The following is a 22,975-nucleotide window of genomic DNA, read 5'->3' as shown; positions in this document are numbered from 1 at the left end:
CGCTGAGACTTGCCCTTGCTGCTGGCTTTTTGAGCTTGGTGCTGCTTTGGAATTCAGCACAACTTCTTGCTGTCGCTGGAGCTCACTGTTAGCAGGCAGCAAGCCTCTGTTCTGTGGGGTTTCATTCCACCTGGGCTCGGTGAAAGCAGAAATGCAGGAGAGTGTGGGTCCGACCTGGCTGCTGCCAGCCCTGGTGCTGGGGCTCAGCTGCCCCAGGTTCTCCCTTCTCACCTGAATGCTCTGCCCCAGCAGCAGGGACTGGGAATCACAGCTCAAGTGCTGACTGTCCTGAGTGGCTCCTGCCTGATGCAAATGTTCCTCTTCTTACAAAAATTATAAAAAGCCATCAGGAGGAAAAGTCCAGGCACTGTTTTGGAAACTGAGAATTGTGGAAATAGTGCCCAATAGGAAAAATATTTTTAAAACTGACTCTCCTGTGTGCATCCCTTTAGGGGATTCTGGTCTATGCCTGCCTCTGGTCCCTGTCACCGCTGCTGCCATTACCTGGACAATGTTTCTGGCCCTGAGCTCTCTGCTGGGCCTGCAGGGCTGTGTGGCAAGGGGAAACATTTCTGCCTTTGTCAAAATACAGGTAAATGGGGGAGAGGAAGGTTCATTTGCTTCTTTAATTGTGCTTCTGTTGGATTAGAGAACGTGTCCTTTTATAAATGGCTTTTTCTACAGCAGTCAGGCCAGTTGTTTTCCTTTGGGAATGCTTTCACCTGAGTTAAGAAAAACAGAGCAGATTTAGAAAAGGTGCATTGGAGGCATGTCTGCTTCTTGTTTCAGAAAGGCAACACGTTTTTAATGTAATCATGCAGAGTAGCAGAAAAAGGCACAGAATAGAAAACAAAGAACCTTAACAAAAGACACCATAGTCTGTTTCATTAAGCAGTTTTGGAAAGTTATCCTGGATTTGTATCAGCATTATGACAAAATCTATTGGATTATTCTGCTTGTAGGGCAGGTGGGGGAAGCTGAATGCTATTTGATTCGTCTGTCCCAAAACTCCTGTAAGGTTCTGGCAGTGTGTGTGAGCAGAGCCTGGCAGGGCTGGCTTGCACAGGCAGCTTTAGCAAGGGGGGTTTTACCTGCGCTGGAAATTGTGTTTAAGGAGCCTGGGGGGCAGAGGCAGCACAAAACAGCCCGGCCTGGGCCAGGGAGGGGCAGCACAGCCCGGCTGCAGGGGCAGCCTTGGCAGGAAAAGCCTCCCAAGTCACCTCCTGCACGGGCCAGGCTGGACCAGGGGCTTTGGGACTTCCAGCTTTGCTGCATCCATGCGCCAGGATTAACCCCTTCCAGCCTGGCCCCTTCAACTCAGATGTCCTAGAAGGGATCAGAGCATAAAAGACAGAAATGAGCTCTTGGTTACGGGAGAATGGCCCACGGGAGTCTGTGTTTAGTCTGTGTTTAGGGCCCCTCAGTGATCTCCAGGTGGATCTGCCATTGAAAAAAAGAGATTTCCTTCTTTTATTCATTTGCCAGTCTGAAAAACTCTTTCTGAGCCAGCCCTGACAATCCCATTGGGTTTCCTGTTCAGTGCAGTGGGATGTTCTGGAGCTCTGAGCTGAGTGGACACAGAGCCCTGCTCTCAGGCTGTGCATTGCATTAAATCAGAATAAAGCCTTTTAGGCAATGAGTAACTGCCCCAACACGGGCACCTGGGTGGAATAAGGTGCATCTGTAATTACCTGGATTAAATGGGATCTCTGTGGAGCCAGACTGTGCTCATCACTGTGGAGAGCAGTGGCTGCTGGGGCTGTGCCCTGAGCCAGGGCTGGGAGGGTCCCAGCTCTGCTGGTTCTGGCCCTGCACAAACAGTTCTGGCCAGAACACCCAGCAAGGGACCTGGGGCTCCCCTGCTCTCCCTCTGGACTGGCTTTGCCCCGGTGTCACTGGCTCAGCTCTGCCCTCACTCCATCCCTCCATACACGTTTACGTGGCTCCGTACACAGAATTTTTCCCTTACATGTGGATATAACTGTTTAACTGTAAGGACATAGCAAAACTCTCTGACTGCTATGCTGCTAATTATGTAAACGAGACTATTTCTTGAGAGACAATACTAATATTTTCACCTCTTCTTTCTTTGGAATAGAGCTGTGCTTTAAGGAACATGAAAAATGTTTTCACTTAAGCACTAAGGCAGCTTTTCACACAGATCATCAGTTCAGTTCTGTCTGTTGGTGCTTACACAAGGAAAGCCTGCCACGCTGAGCTCTGCTTCTCCCTGACTGGCATTTAAATTTTTTAAACATCAAATATTTACTGATGTAACCCAGTTGCTCACCAAATTGAATTTCAAAGGTCCTTATCCTGCAGTTTCTGTTTGTGCACATCTCCCATTCAAGGCAGTTCCATGCATCTCTAATGAAAATGAACCTGCTTCTTTCTGGAGCTATTTTTTAACCTTTCTGTGCTCCCCTTTATTACCATGATTTACAACAATATTGTGAGTGTTATTAATCCAGACTGCAGTCAGTGGGTGTTTGCCACGGGTTTGCACTGCAGTGCTGCATCTTAAATGGTTCTGGCTTCCAAACTGGAAGAGTTTTGGCTTGCAGCCTCTCATCACTGCCAGCATTCACCCACAGACACAACCCAAAGAGCAGGGAAGGGGAAATGCCCTGGAAGGTATTTCAGGTCTTTGGAGCTGAGCAAGGTGTGGAAGCACAGCCCCAGAGGACATGGGTCAGGATCTGGGCTGAGCAGGGTGAGGTTTGTGCTCAGGGGTCCTGGAGCTCCACTCATCTCTGCCCCCTGATGCTGAGCTCCGTGAAACCCAGAGGGTGGAACCTTCTCTGCTGGGGTGGGGATTCTGTAGCTGGAAAATTAAAGAAAAGCCACCTGGAGCTGTGTGTGTGTGTTTAGGGCGTTGATGATTGTAGCTCAAGGGTTGCAGACAGTCTCTGTTGCCAGCATTCCTTGAGCAGTTGGGAGCTGCTGGGCACCAGGGACAGAGGCAGAGCTGCTGCTCCTTGAGCAGGGTCTGTGCTGGGGCAGGGCGCCTGAGATGCACCCCAGGAGCAGCTGGAGCTCCCAGGACAGGCCTCAGGTGAGGCTGTGGCAGGGCAGGGCTGACAGCCCCCACTGACATCTGCCGGTGCTCACACGCTGCCCTGGCAGCTGCTGCATGCAGCCCCTGTGCAGTGCTCGAAAAAAGATGGGATCCTCTCAAGAAAATGGCATTTCTATTCAAATGGATGTGGACTTGGTAGCAGAAAAATAGCAAGATGCTCCGATGTTCTACATATTTGAAAGCAGTAATTTTTTTTTTTTTTTTCTGTGTGCCATAATTAAAAAAGAAAGCAGCAGGACAATTCCCTCATCCATTCCCTCCTCCTTTTTCCTCTCTCTTATAGAAATGATATCTGGTAGAGCAGCCAAGATATTTTTCAGTCTGGTGCTCATGGGTCTTTTCATTACTTTTCTGTTCTCACACTGCTTGCCCAGTACAGCAGCTGTTAAATAGACAACTCTGAGAACTGGGGAAGGATATTGGTGAAATATTTGATTAACACTATTTTTGCAGGAAATTGATACGTCAACTATTTTTAGCCTCAGGCAAAGGAATAATCAAACCCAATCCATGTGGCAACCTTCTCCAATTTCAGATGACTTTATAACTTCTGATATTTCACTCATTTTTACTTTTATATTGCAGTCTGTCACAGCTTCCCACCCTTGGTGATTTCATGCAGTTTTTTTAACTGTATGATTGTCCCATTAGGAAATACATTCAGCAAACTTTCCTGTTGGAAAGTGTTGTGTTCATTGCTTCAGAAAGTGTGTGTTGGCACAGCTCTGTTCACAACAATGAAACATCTGAAAGTCTGGCTTTTATCCATAACACACTCTAATTCCCTATTCATAACCTAAATTCCTTTTTGTGCAATTTGCCATTTTTTTTTCATTACATATGCTAGTTACATCTTAGGGTGAATCAGTCAAATGGACTCTAAATTAAAATAGTTGGCAGATCTGAGCCCCAAATCTGTTGCAATGCAGATTTCTCAGAGCTTGGAAGAAAACAGCCAATTCAGCCACCACAGACAGGGGTGATTCTTCTTTCTGTCTGTCTTTTTCCAGGTAACTGAGTAGATGAATGTACCCTAAAGCTTTAATCTTCTGGGCAATTAGGAGAAATAGGTGGAAAGGAAAGTCAATAAACCGTGTGAACCTGAATAGGTCACGCTAACAGCCAGGATGTCACTGTGAGGACAGGAAATCCTTACCTTAGATGCATCATTTTAGTCTCTCATTTAATCCATAAAACAGAATTAAAATTTGTTTTGAACCATATGCACATGAATGAGGAAACAGAGACAAGTGGGCTCCAAATTGAGCTTGATGGGGTAAATTGTCCACTGCTTTGGATGAGAGGAAGCCCAGCTCCTTGGGCTTGGAGCTGCTGAGTTTAGGTCAGTGGCAGCCCTGCCCCAAAGGTCCCTCCCTTTCACACTGCAGAGGGAAGGTGCCCACCCTCCACTCCTGGTGGCCGCCTCTGTGTGCCTGAATATTTGCCTTTTGAATCCAGGGAGGAGAGGAGAGGCGAGCTAATCTCATGAAGGTTCACCCCACCCTCTGCCTGGCTCCTCTTCCTTGGCAAGCCTTCCCAGCAGCAGCTGCTGCCTGTTTTCCTTCTGCACTTGTCTTCTGACATTTCCTGCAGCCCTTTCCGCCCCCCTTTCCTGGCCTCCTCTTCCTCTCAGCATGGCTTGTGCCTGGCTCCCAGGAGGGCTGGAGTCACCCCCGCATCCCTGCACATCCCTGGGAGCAGCCCTGGGGCCCTGGGCGCTGCTGGGCAGCCGTGGGGGCAGCACAGACAGACAGACGGACAGCACAGAGTTATTCAGACCCTCGGGTGTGAGCACAGACAGACAGACAGACGGACAACACAGAGTTATTCAGACCCTCGGGTGTGAGCACAGACAGACAGATAGACAACACAGAATTGTTCAGACTGGAAAGGACCCTCAGACCCTCGGGTGTGAGCACAGACAGACAGACAGACAAGCACAGAGTTATTCAGACCCTCAGGTGTGAGCACACACAGACAGACAAGCACAGAGTTATTCAGACTGGAAAAGACCCTCAGACCCTCGGGTGTGCACACAGACAGACACACGGACAGACAACACAGAACTGTTCAGGCTGGAAAGGACCCTGAGACCCTCGGGTGTGAGCACAGACAGACAGACAGACAACACAGAGTTATTCAGGCTGGAAAGGACCCTCAGACCCTCAGGGTCTGCACACAGACAGACAGACAGACAACACAGAATTGTTCAGGCAGGAAAAACCCTCCCAAGCTGGGTCCCACCAGTCCCTCCTCAGGGCACAGGCTCCCAGACAGGCACTGACTCTGCCCTGCTTTGGTGCCTCTTTCAATGGGATTTTTCCTCTCTCAGTGCAGTTCCTTTTGGGAGAAGCTGCATGTGGCCCTCTCCATGCAGAAGGAGTGATTTGAATAATTTGGATTACGGGGAGCACACGCACAGATCCTGGATTACTCAGTGTGCTGCTGCTTTCCCTCCCCTGAAAGCTTCATAAACTGTCCTTTCACAGGCTTTTAATAAACACTCAAGTGACTTAATCTTTTAGTGTAAAGGCCTGCTTGTATTTTAAGCTTTCTGTTATCAATGTCATTAAATCAATATCCTCAGTTCTACAGGATCCAAGCCACATCCAAGCTGTCACACACAGTTTAACTTTAAAAGGGCAATATTGAGGTACAGTCAGTTCCTTTTTCATAGATTAGAGAGTACTTTGAAGTAGAGCTGTTGAAGATCAGAGGGAGTTTATTCCTCGGCAGCCAGTTTCTTACGTGTTGGGGGCTCTCTATCCTAATGACAGTTCTGCTGCAGAACTTCAGGGAAGCCTCAGAAGGTGAGAGTTTTATGCAGTTATCATAAATGGCTCTGGAAAGCCTTGTGGAGATTATGTAATGGGTGACAAAACACGGACAGATTCTTTAGGAGAAATAAGAAGGCAAATTAGGACAGACCCTTCTTTGCCATTCTTTAATCTGTTTATCTATTTTTCATTATTATTATTTACTTACTCTTTCTCCATCTGAGTGCATACACAGCTCTGGACAGGTCAGAGCCTCGCTTGGTGTGGTTCATTGTCTAATGAGTGACATCTGTGTTTAGAGTTAAGATGGAGAAAAACAAGGACTTGTTCCTTGCCAGAGAAGTGTAATTGAGGGTAAAAGATACATCTGGGATTTATTTGTGTAAAAGATGCACGAGTGCAGTACCATGTCTCCTTCCAACCTGACCCTGAGGTGCTCCTTCCATTTAGAGTATTAGAATCCAGATTTATCTAGAGAAATCTTACAGATCAGAAATGGCAGTTATTGCTCCATCTTTGCTGTTATTACAGCAGATCTTTCTCTCTCTCCCTTTCTATGGTTTTTTAGCCGCTGTCACAGAAATGAAATAATTTGTAATCTCTGGGTTGCTCACTTCAGGAGAGATGGTGGAGATGGTGGATGTCACATCACTGAGCACAGCTGCTGCTCAGTGACAGTGCTGGGGGGACAGTGACAGTGCTGGGGGGACAGTGACACTGCTGGGGTGACAGTGCTGGGGGGACAGTGCTGGGGGGACAGTGACAGTCCTGATTGTGACAGCGCTGGGGGGACAGTGACAGTGCTGGGGTGACAGTGCTGGGGGGACAGTGACAGTGCTGATTGTGACAGTGACAGTGCTGGAGGGACAGTGCTGGGGTGACAGTGACAGTGCTGGGGGGACAGTGACAATGCTGATGTGACAGTGACAGTGCTGGAGGGACAGTGACAGTCCTGATTGTGACAGTGACAGTGCTGGGGGGACAGTGCTGGGGGGACAGTGACAGTGCTGGGGGGACAGTGACAGTCCTGATTGTGACAGTGACAGTGCTGGAGGGACAGTGACAGTGCTGGGGTGACAGTGCTGGAGGGACAGTGACAGTCCTGATTGTGACAGTGACAGTGCTGGGGGGACAGTGCTGGAGGGACAGTGACAGTCCTGATTGTGACAGTGACACTGCTGGGGTGACAGTGACAATGCTGATGTGACAGTGACAGTCCTGATGTGACAGTGACAGTGCTGGAGGGACAGTGACAGTGCTGGGGGGACAGTGACAATGCTGATGTGACAGTGACAGTCCTGATTGTGACAGTGACAGTCCTGATGTGACAGTGACAGTGCTGGAGGGACAGTGACAGTGCTGGGGTGACAGTGACAATGCTGATGTGACAGTGACAGTGCTGGGGTGACAGTGACACTGCTGGGGTGACAGTGACAGTGCTGGGGTGACAGTGCTGGGGTGACAGTGACAGTGCTGGGGGGACAGTGACAATGCTGATGTGACAGTGACAGTCCTGATTGTGACAGTGACAGTCCTGATGTGACAGTGACAGTGCTGGAGGGACAGTCCTCTCTCACAAAGCACCTGCCCTGCAGCCCCATCCTGGGACAAGGGCTGGGGAAGAGCTGAGGCCAGGAGCTGCAGGCCTGGGCCAAGGATGTGCTCAGGGAGATAAGAGAATTCCCTTTATGCTGTGCAGAGGGGTGGGCTGAGCGGGGAATGTCCTCATCTGCAGCACAGCTGGGAGGTGCCTGGCGCTCAGGAGGAGCCCTGCAGGCCCTGGCTGGGCAGGAATTCTTGGTTATCTCCAGGCAGGAATTCTTGGTTATCTCCAGGCAGGAGGGAGCTGTGCTACCTTGTGCCTGACACTCCGGAGGGACGAGAATTGCATCGGGAACTTCTTGTACTTGGTTGAGTTTCAGCAGGATGAGGTGGAGGGGTTTTTTCTTCATTCCTTAAAACAAGGAGAGCAGAACTTGATTATCTTTGGTCTTGACAGCAGAGCTGTGTCGCAATAATCCGAGAGCTGTTAATTCACCAGTGATTGTTTTATGTTGAAGACTCTTGTAATTAAAAAATTGCCATAAGGCAGGGCCCACATAATGTGGACTTTAGGGATTTATGTATTAGAAAGGGTTGAACAAACACTGGAAATCCTCTAGTTTGCATATTTTGTCTGTAACAAACTGTTACTTCACTCCAATATAATTTGAATAATTTTGTCATCAAGCTCATGTAACGGAGTGGAGAATGGGATCTCAAAGCTTCTGGAATACAGGAGATTGAGTTAGTTGCTAAACCTGTTTATGGAAGATAGAAATTATGTCATTATAATGCTGAGGTGTGCTAAAATAAAATCCTGAATTACAGCATGGCTCTTTCAGTTTGAATGTATGTTTTAAAATAATTGCTGTTGTGGAAAGAAAATGTCTGGGAGTTGATCATTGTAGTGCACATATTTCAGAGTTATTAATCGTAAAATGCGACATTTTTATTGCGCAGTGAGAACAAACGATGAACAGAACCCAAAGAAGCCAAGCATAGCTGAGGAGTGATGTCCCAGTCCTGCAGAAATGAACACAAGTGTTTGTGCTTATGTACAACAGTGATCCTGGTTTGCTGTTTGCTTAAAGGAGGCACAGATTCCTCATTCAGAGCAGAAAAAGTTTAATCCCAGTGTGTAAAATTAAGACTGAATACCATCTTTGCATGTTTGGAGCTTGTGTTGAAGATGTGAGGACTGAACAATTTCGCTGCCAGTTCTGGTGTGTTAATCTCTGATCAGTCTCCTGAAATTATGGTAGCAATGAGAATGTGAAATAGCTGAATAGTGGAATTTAGCCCTTTTAAAATGTTCCTTCAGGGTTTCTGTTTTTCTCTTGCAGACGCCCAGACAATACAGCCAAGCACTAAACAAAAGCAACAGAGTTCATCTTTACTGTGCATTTCTGGATTATAGGTACGTTGCATAATTCAAATTCTTTAACTTGGTTTTATTAAATTACACTTTGTGATGCTGTGTATTATCTATATTCTTCTTGCTTCCTTTCATTCATGGAAATGGTTAAAGAAGTGGAACCACTGGCTTATAAAAGCCACAATCTGATTGTTTCTTCTTACCACCCATAGGAGACCTGGTATTCCCAGCCCCTGGGTTGGGTGGTAATTGGGAACTGGAAACATTTTGTGATCAGAGTTGCAGCCTGATCCAAATCCTGCTTATCTCGTTTTGTGAGTGTGTCCACTTGGGCACCTGCTCGGATGTTCCAGGGTGGCAAAGCTCCAGCACAGCCTCTGTTTTCACTGGCTCTGTGCCACAGCAGCCTGTGAAATCAGTATTTCAGAGCTGGGAATTCTGGCCAATGCATGGAATGGATAAACATCATGCAATGATCCATCTTGAATGCAAATTAGAATTAAGGGGAAATAAATATCACCTCGAATTTCACTCAGAAAATAAGAGTTTCACTCAGAAAATAAGGGCTATGGAAAAGCAGTAGCTTTTTATTTTTTATTTCTTTTTTTTGCATTGAATACATTTATTTCTTTCCTTTTGAAATGCATGGCTCTTAGTGAACTCATTGAGAAGGAATATGAATGGTGAATTTTTAATTTCATGGCTTTAACGGGTTTTGAGCTGTAACAGTGCAAGCCTAATTGCTGCAGCAATGGTGTGGGATGCTGTGATCCCTCCTGAGCACCATGCACCTGGGAAGGTCACAATAATTGTTCCCCTGAAGTTTTGTTCACCTGTGCTGAGCTGCCCCAGCTGTTGGCAGTTCCTCGTTGTTATGGTTACTCACAAATTAGGATCAATTAGAAGCAGGTTTTATGAAGCCCATGAATGTGGCGGGGGCAATGCTCTCCGCTGGGGCTGGGGCCTTTGTGAGGATACAAACCCAGCTGTGAAATCTGTTCTTCCAGATGAGCCTCCTTGTGCCAGGATGGGTTTATTCCCTGTGCACCGTGGCTAATTTGGTTTCTGCCCCACAGCAGAGTCTCTCTGAGAACTCAAGGAGGTCCTGAAGGGCAGGAGAATGAGGTAATACCTCTCTTTAAAGCAGGCGCTGAGGGGAGCACAGGTCCCTCAGTCCATCGGCAGGACCCAGAGAAGCACCAGAAGAGATAAATATTTCCTGTCCGAGGGTGGGGTGGGTGGCCTGTGCTGCCTGAGGCTTCTGGGTCCCCACCCCAAGGCTGGCAGGGCACGGGCAATTCTGGCTTGTCCCAGGCAAAGCAAACTCAAGAGGATGGCTGCTCAAAAGCAAAGAGCAAAGTGCCTGAGGATGCTGAGAGCAGCCCCCACACCCTGCCCAGCCATCCCCACAGCGGGGCCGGAGCTGCCCCTTGGGTGCAGGGACAGAACTGACAGGGATGGGAAGCTGGAGTTGGGGCTCTCAGCCTGAATTGCTGTGACACCGGGCAAGGGTCAGGCAGCACAGAACACACTCTGATGTTGGGGCTTGTGCAGGATCATTGACTTGTCTGGTACTACAGTTCTCAGAACTGGGTCTGGGTGAAGTGCCATAAATGAGATGCAAAATGTAACGTAAATGCAGTTATCATTCATGGATTATAAAACTGGGAACAGATCTCTAGAGATGTTCATGGAGGGGCCTGATCTGTGCTTTGTCCTGGTGAATATTTTCCTTTGCTGTTTCTGTGATGGAGCTGAGAGGGCACTCCCAGTGTTGGGGGGTCTCCAGCCTGAGATGATTCCAGAGCTTTCCATCTCCTGTGCAGCACGGGGCATGTGAAATTAGCCTCCAGCAGGTGCATTTTGGCAGGGGTAACGTTTGGTTTTTGTGTTCCCAGCAATGGAACTGGCGTCTGGTCCAACGAGGGCTGCGTGAGGCAGAGTGGGGACCTCAACTACTCCGTGTGCCTCTGCAACCACCTCACCAACTTCGCCATCCTGATGCAAGTGGTGCCTCTGAAGGTGAGACTCGGCAGGGCAGTGACTCTGCTAGAAATGAACCATAAATACATCAGTTACATCCTCTCATCACCTAAGTGCCTGAAACTGGGCGCGTTTGTACCCAGCTTGGGTTTATTTCTTGTTTCTGTTGTGTTGTCCAGAGAGTTTAATTAGTTAATTCATACCCCAGCCCTTTGTGTCAGTCTGTCCACTTGAAGGGGGGTTGGCTTCCTCAGGCCATCCAGTTTTTATCTATCCATTATTCTCTTTATTGCTTGTGAAGCACCTAATGACCCTGTCTGGTTTCCAAGTACAATTTTTCTAGGAACTCTTCAGGCTGATAATAAAATGCAGCTTTGCCTCAAGACCTCCCATCTTGTGAGACAGAAATGTCTTGGGAGAAATGTGCTATTATTAACCCTGTTTAAAGAGCAGCATTCAGGGAATTAGCCAGGATTAAACAGGACAGCACCAATTAAATGTCACTGAAAGATTGGTTGGTTCTCCACTGGGAATAGTTCTGAAAGGCCCAGCTTTCAACTGGACAGATTTAGGATTGTGATGATTAATGGGATGCTGCCATAAGTTTTAGTATCATGTGATATTGGTAATTAGAGATCAAAGATATTTCATACAGAATTCTTTGGAATCGGGTTTTCCTTAAGAGGTCTGAAACACATAACTGGGAAAGGCTGGATGTGAATGGACCTTCCAGTGCCTCACAGTCCTGTAATAGCTCCATTTTCAATAGTTTCTCTCTCCTTGAGTTTTTGGTCTGATGCATTTCCATCCACCAGAATGTTTTTCCACAGCTTTGTTTTCCCCTTTATGATAAAAGGAAAATCTCATCCCAAACCTTAGTCCAAGACATTTCCTTTAAATGGACCATTTAGGATTTTCTTCTGGTACTGATTTTTCTAACTAGTGAAAAGAACTGTTACCTTCATTGTGTGATTGGCATGAAGATGAGTCAGGCAAGACAGAATTTCTGCCTTTCGAGCTGTGCCAGCAGCCACAAATGCCCAAAACACTTGCTGAGTAAACCCTGCTGAGCCAACATGACAATTGGAAACTTCTCCCAGGTGTCCTTGGAACCCTCTTAAGCAAATGTTGAAATGCTGTGGGTTTTGAGCACATCCTTGTGTTTGTTCACCATGTTCAGAAATTCATGAGCCAAGGTTCAGAGGGCCCATTTAAATCACCCCTTGGAACAAATGCTCCAAGACATTATTGCAGTGATGTTATATCTGATCTTGAACTTTTGTATATTTTAATCTTCCTCTCATAAAGGAGGTGCACAGATAATATGAAGCAAGTAAAAGAGGGTGGGAGTGTGCAACTGCCACCTTTGAACAGTTCTGTTTACACAGCTATAATACATCTGTGGCCAAACAAATTGAAATGGATCACATTTTTTTGTATGAACACTGTTTTTGACAGAATGTTTATTTTTCCCCAGATTCTGGAAAAAATTAGATTATTACCCAAAAGGGTCTGCTTTTCATAAAAAATGGAAATAAGCAATTGGAAATGAACTGCCTGAAAACTGTAGATTTTTTAATCAAAAGCTGTATTTTGGTACCAAAAAAAAAAAAGGGGAATTAACTTTTCATGGGAATTGTCTGGGTGTTTTACACTTCCCTTCTCCTGTGGAAAGTGCCATTCCCTTTGTCCCCAGGGTACAGACACAAGCAGCTCTCAGGGGAGCAGAGGCCCCTCCAGGGGCACCTTCAGAGCCTTCCATGCAGCAAAACCAGGGGTGCACAGCTCTGCCAGCCCTTGCAGAAAGGCAGGCAGGTGCACAGAAAACAATTAAAGCTCTAAAAAGGGGGATACTGACAGGGATAAAGAGATGCAGCACACAGCAGTGCACGTGCAGCAGCTTCAGAGCTGGGAGAGCATCCCCAGGGAGAGCCCTTGGGGAAATCCAGGAGCTCCTGGGAGCAGCTCAGGCTGATCAGAGCTCTGAGTCCCTCAGCTCCTCCTCACTTCGATTTTCCTTCTGCTCAAAACCAAAAAAAGGCCATGAGCTTCCCATTAACGTGGCTTTGCAGTTCTCTAGAGTTTGCTGTTCCCAGCTGGAGTGCACGGGACCCTCAGGGGTCCAGCCAAAGCTGAGGTGTCCCTGAGCCCCAGCTCTGGAATCAGGGTCAGGGGTTCAGTGAAAGCCAAGGTGTCCCTGAGTTGTGCTGAATTCCAGCAAGAATCTTCTTGCTTAAGTCCTTCTCTTTGTTCCTTCGTTGGTTAAATTTGTTCCTTCGTTGGTTAAATGTGGCTTTTGGTTGAATTTGGTTAAATTTGTTCCTTCACTGGTTAAATGTGGCTTTTTGGTTAAATTTGTTCCTTCGTTGGTTAAATGTGGCTTTTGGTTGAATTTGGTTAAATTTGTTCCTTCACTGGTTAAATGTGGCTTTTTCCAGCTGCAGAGTGCAGCAGGACCCAGTCCCTGGCAGCCCCTGTGGCCCTGCCCCAGCTCCCTCCCTGCTCCTGCTGCCCTCTCACCTTCACAAACTCATCCTGTGCCTTTCTTGTGCCCATCCATGCCCTATGTTCCTCAGCACTGCAGAACTGTGTTATTAATTTAGGCACCTGCCTTGGGGAGGAATTACAGTGTCCCACATGGATTCCATTTTATTCCACTGAGACATTCGTGGGAACAAAACTGAAGGGCACCTTGCACTTCCTGCTGCTGTCTCTTGAACGCTTGAAATGCTGAGATGAGGGGTGCTGAGGAACTGTCAGACATTTGTGGCACAGACTGTCAGGTGGGTGTAATTTCTAGGGAGCACAGAAATGCCAGAAAGTTCTTGAGAACAAGCTGTGAGTTCTCCATTTTCCTTCTTGATCTTTGCTCAGAACAGGTCAGGTTAATTCAGTCACTGTTCTACTGTCTGCCAGCTGGAGGTAATCTCCAAAGGCTGAAATCTGCTGAGACGAAAAATCATTTTTATTCCAACATTCAGAGAAAGGAATTGAAAGAGACTAGTGGCAAAGGAAAATCTGAAATTCTGGGATATTAATTTAAACGTGGCAAAATGAACCATCACTCTGATGTCTGTGGGATCTGCACCAGGGTGGGGAGAGCTTTGAAGGCTGTGAATTAGTTAAAACTGAGCTCAGATTGCAAATGTAGCTGCACAGCACTCCAGATCTTACCCTGGTTTCAGCAGGAGCCCTAAGGCACTGAAGCCAGGGTGATTGTGAAAGAAGGACACACACAATGCTGCTGATGAGCTCAGCTCAGAGCCTCCAGAGGTGTGGGCATTAGCAGCTGTAACAAGTTTATCTCAGGATTGAAGTGACCATCTTGGAAAGCTCCCGGGCATGTGGTGCTCAGCTGCCAGCCTGGCACTGCCTGGTGCCTGCTGAGGGGCTGGAGCACAGGGCAGGCTGGAGTGGTTTGTGTTCCATCACTCTGGGGTTGTGTCTGCAGCAGCCTGGCCCACGTTCCTGCTTGCTGACATTCGTTTATCTTGCTGGTCCTCACTTGAGAATGATAACATTTATTTTGAATTCTGGAGATCAGTGGTCATCAACTGGTTTAAACAAATAAATGAGTTGATTGAAGGTAAAATGGGACTGCAGATGAGCAGAATGTTCCTGAAGGAGCATGTTCAACCCTTGACTGCCTTTAGGAAGTGTCAGGGGTGTAATTAAGGTCAGCAGGCAATCAGAAGGTGGAGATTGCAGGGAGCTCTTGGACAGCTCTGGCCAGGTCAGTGAGACTGAGGATTGCTCAGTGCCACCTTCCAGCACACACTGGTGTGGGACACTCACAGGAGCTGGGGATTGCTCAGTGCCACCTCCCAGCACACACTGGTGTGGGACACTCACAGGAGCTGAGGATTGCTCAGTGCCCTTTCCCAGCACACACTGGTGTGGGACACTCACAGGAGCTGACATTGGGGATTGCTCAGTGCCATCTCCCAGCACACACTGGTGTGGGACACTCACATGAGCTGAGGATTGCTCAGTGCCCTTTCCCAGCACACACTGGTGTGGGACACTCACAGGGGCTGAGGATTGCTCAGTGCCCTTTCCCAGCACACACTGGTGTGGCACACTCACAGGGGCTGAGGATTGCTCAGTGCCACCTCCCAGCACACACTGGTGTGGGACACTCACAGGGGCTGGGGATTGCTCAGTGCCCTTTCCCAGCACACACTGGTGTGGGACACTCACAGGGGCTGGGGATTGCTCAGTGCCATCTCCCAGCACACACTGGTGTGGCACACTCACAGGGGCTGAGGATTGCTCAGTGCCACCTCCCAGCACACACTGGTGTGGGACACTCACAGGAGCTGAGGATTGCTCAGTGCCCTTTCCCAGCACACACTGGTGTGGCACACTCACAGGGGCTGAGGATTGCTCAGTGCCACCTCCCAGCACACACTGGTGTGGGACACTCACAGGGGCTGGGGATTGCTCAGTGCCCTTTCCCAGCACACACTGGTGTGGGACACTCACAGGAGCTGAGGATTGCTCAGTGCCCTTTCCCAGCACACACTGGTGTGGGGCACTCACAGGAGCTGAGGATTGCTCAGTGCCCTTTCCCAGCACACACTGGTGTGGGACACTCACAGGAGCTGAGGATTGCTCAGTGCCACCTTCCAGCACACACTGGTGTGGGACACTCACAGGAGCTGACATTGGGGATTGCTCAGTGCCCTTTCCCAGCACACACTGGTGTGGGACACTCACAGGAGCTGAGGATTGCTCAGTGCCATCTCCCAGCACACACTGGTGTGGGACACTCACAGGAGCTGACATTGGGGATTGCTCAGTGCCCTTTCCCAGCACACACTGGTGTGGGACACTCACAGGAGCTGAGGATTGCTCAGTGCCCTTTCCCAGCACACACTGGTGTGGGACACTCACAGGAGCTGAGGATTGCTCAGTGCCACCTTCCAGCACACACTGGTGTGGGACACTCACAGGGGCTGAGGATTGCTCAGTGCCACCTCCCAACACACACTGGTGTGGGACACTCACAGGGGCTGACATTGGGGATTGCTCAGTGCCCTTTCCCAGCACACACTGGTGTGGCACACTCACAGGGGCTGAGGATTGCTCAGTGCCATCTCCCAGCACACACTGGTGTGGGACACTCACAGGGGCTGACATTGGGGATTGCTCAGTGCCATCTCCCAGCACACACTGGTGTGGGACACTCACAGGAGCTGAGGATTGCTCAGTGCCATCTCCCAGCACACACTGGTGTGGGACACTCACAGGAGCTGGGGATTGCTCAGTGCCCTTTCCCAGCACACACTGGTGTGGGACACTCACAGGGGCTGACATTGGGGATTGCTCAGTGCCCTTTCCCAGCACACACTGGTGTGGGACACTCACAGGAGCTGGGGATTGCTCAGTGCCATCTCCCAGCACACACTGGTGTGGGACACTCACAGGGGCTGACATTGGGGATTGCTCAGTGCCCTTTCCCAGCACACACTGGTGTGGGACACTCACAGGAGCTGGGGATTGCTCAGTGCCATCTCCCAGCACACACTGGCTCACAGGGGCTATGCAGACGTGAAGGGTTTGCTCTGATCAAGCTTTTCCTTCTGATGGGGAACCAGAGGTGGTGAAAGAAATCCCTGTAGCAAATAGATCACTGCTGCAGCTGCCCTTGGGAGCTCCTGTCCTTCTCCTTCCTTGGTGCACAGAGCAGAGTTCCAGGCTTTCCCCCACCCAGCACAAACACTGTGCGCCTGTGGTGGGAGAGAGAAGGAGCCCATTTACGTGGATGTGTTTGTTCCCTGTGGGGCAGGGCCAGGAGCTGCCTGAGGGGTTTGCAGCAGTGTCCTGCTGGATGGGACATGGGACATCCCCTCGGGCCTGGGGTCCCAGCTCTGTGCTGGGGCTCCTGGCGGCAGGGACAGGGTCAGGAGAGGCAGAGCAGCAGCCCCTGGCACACACTCAGACAGGAGCTCTCCTTCCTAGACAGCAGGAACCCAGCCCAGCCCAGAGCTGCAGCAAAAAGGGCTTCACCGAATGTTCAGATGCTGGCGCTGCATTTTGGGCAGCTTCACTCCCCCCTTCAGTCAGGGGCCCCCTGCTCCTGCCAAGGAACATGCCAGCCATCTGGCAGATTTGTTTCTGGAGTGATCCAACAGCTACAAAGCATGCCAGGCTATTTGTACCATCTGCCACGAAAATGTCACTTCAGCTAAAGGATGGTGGACACCTGGGGACCCAGGGTTCAAAAATCCTTTTAAAGAGCAATCATTTTCTCCCACAGAAAAATAGAGTTTGAACCTTGGGTCCTCCTCCCCCAGAACACCAGTGCAGGACACAGCTGAAATATTTATGTCTCCTAAACCATTCTCTAAATTGTTCTTTTTTTCCTGCTTTTCCTCTTGCTGTCTTTTCCAACTGTGAGAATATAAAAATGGCTCCTATAAAGTTCAGATGTGGATGGACATTTCCAGCTAAGCAGTAGTGTTATACAATCTGTGGTAGAAATTGTTTGGGGTTTTGAACACGTTTTCTGCATTTCTAAAGCTAGAAATGACTTTGTTTTTATGCCATTTGTAGCCTGTTCACGATTCAGAAGAGACTATCAATCAATAGAGTTCAAGCAGCTCACCAATGGGCTTGTAAGCAGACAAGTGTTTATACAGGGAAAATACTTAAAACTGTCTGATCTTGATGGTGGAACTGTAGAAACAACCCTTAGCATTTTTAGAGAGCCCAGGATTCTGAAAAGGTTTGGGTATTCATCTGTGAGCTTCTATTTGCAAAAAGAAAATCATCCCAAATTTCTTTTCTTGTGGCAATAGACGTGTTTTTATTTTAGCTTTCACTGTTATAGCTGAGTTTTGATAATGCATGGCTGATTGAAAAAAAGGTGCATCAATTCATGTTCATAAAGGCTGTTTTGAAAAAGTCCTGGTATGGCAAAATGCTTCAAAAATATGGGGCATAGATGGGTAATTTATCAGTTTGGAGCGTTGTTTCCTAAATCTAATATTGCAGTTATTAATCAAACACTGCAGTTTGTGTGCAATAAAATAGCAGTCTGAAACCATAAGCTGTTTTCTTAAAATTTTCAGCCAGTTCCACACTCAAATAGGACAATGAAATGGAAATAATGTGGCACTCTCTGATTTCTGCTGTTTTGTAATTTTTGTATAATTACTTTTCTCAGCATGCTTTTCATTGCTGGGAACATAAAAAGAATAATGCCTAAGTCCGGTAATTTTTCTTTGTGCTGCATATTTAAAAATTGGGTAGGCATTGCGATTTTTTGGTCCTTGTTCATTACCAGTGACATTTCGCGTGACTGAAAAGATCCCCACAGACAGTTCAGACAGGCTCAGCCATCAGGTGAACAAAGATAAATCAGCCTGGGTGTTGATTCCAGTGCTGCTTTGTAAACTTTCTTTGCTCTCTCTGGTCTCTCCCCTTGCCCCTCCATTTCACGGCAGGGGTTGTTGTCCCTGTGCAGGAGCTCCTCTCACGCTGGGATTGGGTTTCAGATTCCTTTTGTCCTTAGGGCACCCGAGCTCATCTTCCTGAAAATCGAGCGCTGCTCTTGATTTTGAACCCTTGATTTGAACTTGATTTTCTTGATTTTGAGTTTGTTCCTTCCTTTGCTGCTCCACCCCTCTGCCAGGACAGCTCTGTTGATTTCCATGGGAGGAAATTAGAGAATTTCTGGTTGTCCCTAATCCCACAGAATTACAAGGGAAAAGTTGGGCTAGTGCTGCAGGATACTAAACCCTCAAATTCCTCAGGAATTGTTTGGCACTTACTGCATTTCACTCAGCGGGGGAGAGCAAAAATGACTTTTTATTTTGGAAAAGCACAAATGTTTAAGAGTGCTATAACTGTCAAAATAACTGCTTTGTTTGAGAAGCATGATAGAGTACCTATTTTAATCAGAGTACTCACCAAAAGAACACAGACTTCCTTTCTGTGGTGGAAATGAAAGCACTGAACCACTTGGCAGCCAGTTCTCCTTGCTGACTGAAGGATTTCCCCATGCAGTACGAAATGTTATGAGCGCCTTTATCCATCACTGTTCTCCTTAGGTGTGGTCACTCTGTGCCCGAGCCTGCTGTGCCTCCTGCAGGGGCCTCTCTGTCCCCAGGGCTGGGCTGGGGGCTCAGGGGCACCCAGGGCACAGCCCCACCCAGTGCCAGCCCTGATCCAAACGGGCCCTTTGGAGCCAAAGCCCAGCCTGGGGAAACGCAGCTGGACACGCTCATTGAATGGAATTGTCCTGGGAGCTGGTGTTCGACTGTCCTCAGCTGCCCTGAGGGGTCTCAGACCCAGCCTGGCAGGAGACTGCCCCGTGGGGCTGATCCCCCCCCTCTGTGGGGCTGATCCCCCCCTCTGTGGGGCTGATCCCCCTGTGGGGCTCTCCAGGGCACTCGGGTCTGGCTGCTGGATGGGACAGGAGGAGGGCAGAGAGCAGCTGGACCAGCCCTGGTGGATGGGCAGAGCAGGAGCAGAGAGCAGGGGACCAGCCCTGGTGGATGCACAGAGCAGGAGCAGAGAGCAGGGACCAGCCCTGGTGGATGGGGACCAGGAGGAGCTGCTCCTGCTGGGGCAGAGGGCAGCTGGACCAGCCCTGGTGGATGCACAGAGCAGCTCCTTGAGTCTGGGATAATCTGCTGTGATTACAGCACTAAACATTTCCTGCAGGCTTAGACTTGAAAGGAAGGCAGAAAAAAACCCCACCCTGCTCTGCACTCACAGATTTTAGAAGAACTTGGAAATATCAGCTTTTCTAGTCCCCAGACTTTCTCATAATCTGATATCACCTCACAACTTGAGTCCTTCCTCCCTGCCATGCTTCCTTCAAGCTTCATTTGAATTAAGAACTTTGAGATTTGTAATGAGCAGAACCCCTACTGTTTGATGACACAGTGCCCAGAACTACTTTGAAAGATGATGTGGGCATTTAAAAATACCAATTAATATCTTGGCAGAGATATTTGGAAAATTCTGTATTTTTTGTGTCACAGTGAAAAGTTTTAAATAAGCAACGCCAGGCTGGGCTGGCTGGAGGGAAATGTGCCTTTAATCCTGAAAATCCCCCTCTGCAGCACTTTGTTGGAAATTTCTGGGAGCTGTGGAGTTAATAGAGAAGGGGAATTCAAAAACAATTCTGCTGGAAATGGCTGATAAAGATGATTGCATTGTGACTCTCAGAGGCCATTTTTTCTTTAAATTTGCAGTATCTGATGCATTGTGGCTTGAGAAAAGAAGTTTGTGCACCAAATTAGGCTTTTCTGTGGGTGGTGATTGTACAGTGCCACTCAGCATGGCCCCACCAAAATCCACCCTGTGCTCTCAGGAGCAGAGTGAGCCTCCTGAACTCACCACAGATGTTCATTTTAAAAAATGGAATGTTTTGTACCTAACAAAGTGCTTGGCAAGCTGAAGGAAAACAGAGATTTGTATTGTTGTTATTATTATTTAACATATAAATAAAGGCCTCTCTGGACTGAGACTGAATTTCAGCAGCCTTTCTGGAGGCAATTAAAACCATTAGCTTCATCAGCCAAGGCCAGCGTTTTAATGTCTCTGAGACACTCAGGCTGCCAAAGTTAATTATTCATCCTTTTCTTAATTGGATTCAGATTACATTTTAAAGGTACAACTTCAGTGGATTTGGCTGTAACTGCTCCCCAGGAAGCGCTCAGGGAGGATGCTCAGGTTTGCAGAGGGTTTGGGGGGATTTCAGTGCTGGGCAGCCCCTGCAGATCTGTCAGATAATGAACAGGCAAATCCATCTGCACTGCAGGGATTTCCTGTGGGATGCAAAGCTGACCAAAAGGGAGATGGAAATCTCACTCACCTTCTGTCTGCACTTAGGGCAGAGTGCAGCTGTCGTGGCATTTCCAGCAGTGAACAAACACCTGCTCTAATGCAGTGTGTCCACTCATGGGCACATGCAGACGTATCCTGGGCTGTGCCAGGGAGTGAGGCTGAAATACAAACCAGGGCTGTGATCTCCTCCTCAGCTTGCAGGACTCACCTTGGAGGCTGTGGAACCTTTCTTGGTTCAAGAACATGCCTTTTTCTGGAGGACGAATTGTTTTTCGGAAAGGAGATTTCTAAAGTAGTGTGGACAGTGAAATTACTGCTTTTGGTGTCTAAATAGTGAAGCTGTCACTTGGTACAGCTGTCAGGATCAGCTGTGACAAGCCCTAGTTGGAGTGTTTGAGCTCAGCCTTTGTCTGATGCGTGACCTCTGAAGGCAGAAATAGAGAGATGATTTGCAGTATGTGAGGGGAAAATTTTAGGTTGGAAGTGTTTTCCTTTGGCCAAGTTCACCCTTTGCCAAGCAGAAGAGTGCAGTCAGTGCCCTGAGAGGGGTGAGTAACCTGGAAAGGGACAGGGGCAGGAGGGCAAATGTGCCCTGGAGAAAGGGAGCACCAGGCAGGTGCCCTGGGCTGGCCAGGGCATGCTGTGCTCCTGTGTGTGCTCACTCAGTCACTTCACAGGAATAAGGAGCTTTTCCCCTCTAGACACAAACGATTTTTCCTGTGGAGCCTACTGAATAAGGCTTTCAGCCTGAATGACCTTTCCCAGCTCCTCCAGCTACAAAAAGTACCATCTCATTATTATAATATATTTTCATCTTCCTTGCAGTTATTTATAAACAGAGGGGTTAGATAGCGCTTTCTATTTTTTTTATTTTTTTTTTCTGTGAACAATATTATAAATGAAAGATTTGTACTTGCAGTCTGAGCTGGTGTCTTTCCAGGAGCTTTTCTCAGGCTTGCTTGTGAGGCAGTTTTTGCTTGCCTGTGAGTTTCCAAAACAGAAGTGTTAAGCAATGTAGTGACTCCTCTTAGGAGGGAGCCCAGGGCGAGGGCAGTGGGCTGTGCCACAGGAGGGTGGATCTGCTCCATCCCCTGCTTTGGCCAGGCCTCCAGCAGCTCCCAGGGCAAGGGCTGCTACAGCCTAGGCTGAAAGGGTGGGAGGAACTTTTGGGTTTACCTTGTCAAAGCAGAAACTCAGAAACATCTGTCTCTTAGTGCTGGTATTGCTGACACTCCTGACTGCACGAGCTCGTTTCCTGGCTTTTCAGGGTGAAAGAATGACCATATCAATGCAAGGAAGCTAAACCTTTTAGAAGAAAAGAATAATTTAATGTAGGTTGGGACACGTGTGAGAATCAGGCTCATGGGATGACTTCACAGCTTGCTCAGTGTTTTATTTGGTACTTTTTAATGCTATTTTCCTTAATAATAGCATTGCAGCTTGATTAGAGTTTTTGTGCTGACTACAAACCCATCCCAAATTACTGTTTTACATTCCACATCATGCAGGAAGTCTGTAAACTTTCAAAAAGACAAGCTGGGGTTAGGTAAAAACAGCCCTTATCAGAGCACTGGAATTAATTGAAATAGTTTCTTAATTAATGGGGCCCAATGCTTTGACAACCCAGGTTCTTCTGACAAATTGCTCCTTTTATGCCCTCAGGTGGGAACACACCACATCCAGATGTGCTGTGGCAGCTGGGGTGGGAGGTTTGTGGGGCTCTGGTGTCCTTAAATACAAATTCTTTTCCCTCCTTCACCACAGCCCTGCAGTGAGGCTGCACACCCTGGAGATCACCCCAAGCCTGGCTTTGAGCTCTTTCGTGTGTTTTTCCCCGTTCTTTCCCTGCAGTTCACACCTGCGTGGGCAGGAGCTGCTCTGCCTCTGAGAGCAGCCCCTGCAGCTCCTCTGGGCCCTTCCTTGCAGCTGGAGCTGGCTCCAGGCTGAGCCCAGCTCTGTCCCTCACAGGGGCAAGGGGAAGCTGCACTGCAGAGCTGCTGCTTTGCAGAAGGCTCCCACCAGACTGGGCTGAGGGTTGGCTCGGGAGCAGCACTCTTACGGCCTCATCAGATTTTGGTTGTGCTCACCAGAGCAAGAGCAATTTCCAGCTCACAGATGCAGGGACCTGTGCAGGTTATTTCAGGTTTCAGTGAATCTTGTACATTTTGTTGTAGAAGAGATTTTTTTTTCCCTTTTTCATTTCTAAGTCATAGAGGATTCACATTTTGTCTTGCCCTGCAGGGGTTTCTGGAGAAAGACTGAACTAAAACCCAGAGACAGACTTTCTTAGAAACACAACATCAAAGAAATTGGGCAGAAAAAAATATCTGGGTGATCATTATCTTCTTTTGGATTACTATGGGAAAAACCAAACAGTTTGATCTGGGGGGGATGGCTCACCTTTCCCACATGGAA

At 48.1% G+C, this 22,975-nt stretch overlaps 1 protein-coding gene across 1 annotated transcript in view; it reads left to right on the top strand.

The window, feature by feature from the left end:
• Window positions 1-22,975, top strand: part of ADGRD1 (adhesion G protein-coupled receptor D1) — a 124,676-nt gene that overhangs the window by 55,725 nt on the left and 45,976 nt on the right. The window contains exons 14-15 of the mRNA XM_036393616.2: window positions 8,742-8,815; window positions 10,672-10,795. Coding sequence (XP_036249509.2) covers window positions 8,742-8,815; window positions 10,672-10,795 — 198 coding nt within the window. The remainder of the gene's footprint in view (window positions 1-8,741; window positions 8,816-10,671; window positions 10,796-22,975) is intronic.

The sequence above is a fragment of the Molothrus ater genome, chromosome 18 (genome assembly GCF_012460135.2).
Source record: "Molothrus ater isolate BHLD 08-10-18 breed brown headed cowbird chromosome 18, BPBGC_Mater_1.1, whole genome shotgun sequence".
Classification (NCBI taxonomy): domain Eukaryota; kingdom Metazoa; phylum Chordata; class Aves; order Passeriformes; family Icteridae; genus Molothrus; species Molothrus ater.
Note: the sequence above shows the minus strand (reverse complement) of the source record. Positions and strands in the feature narration are given on the sequence as shown.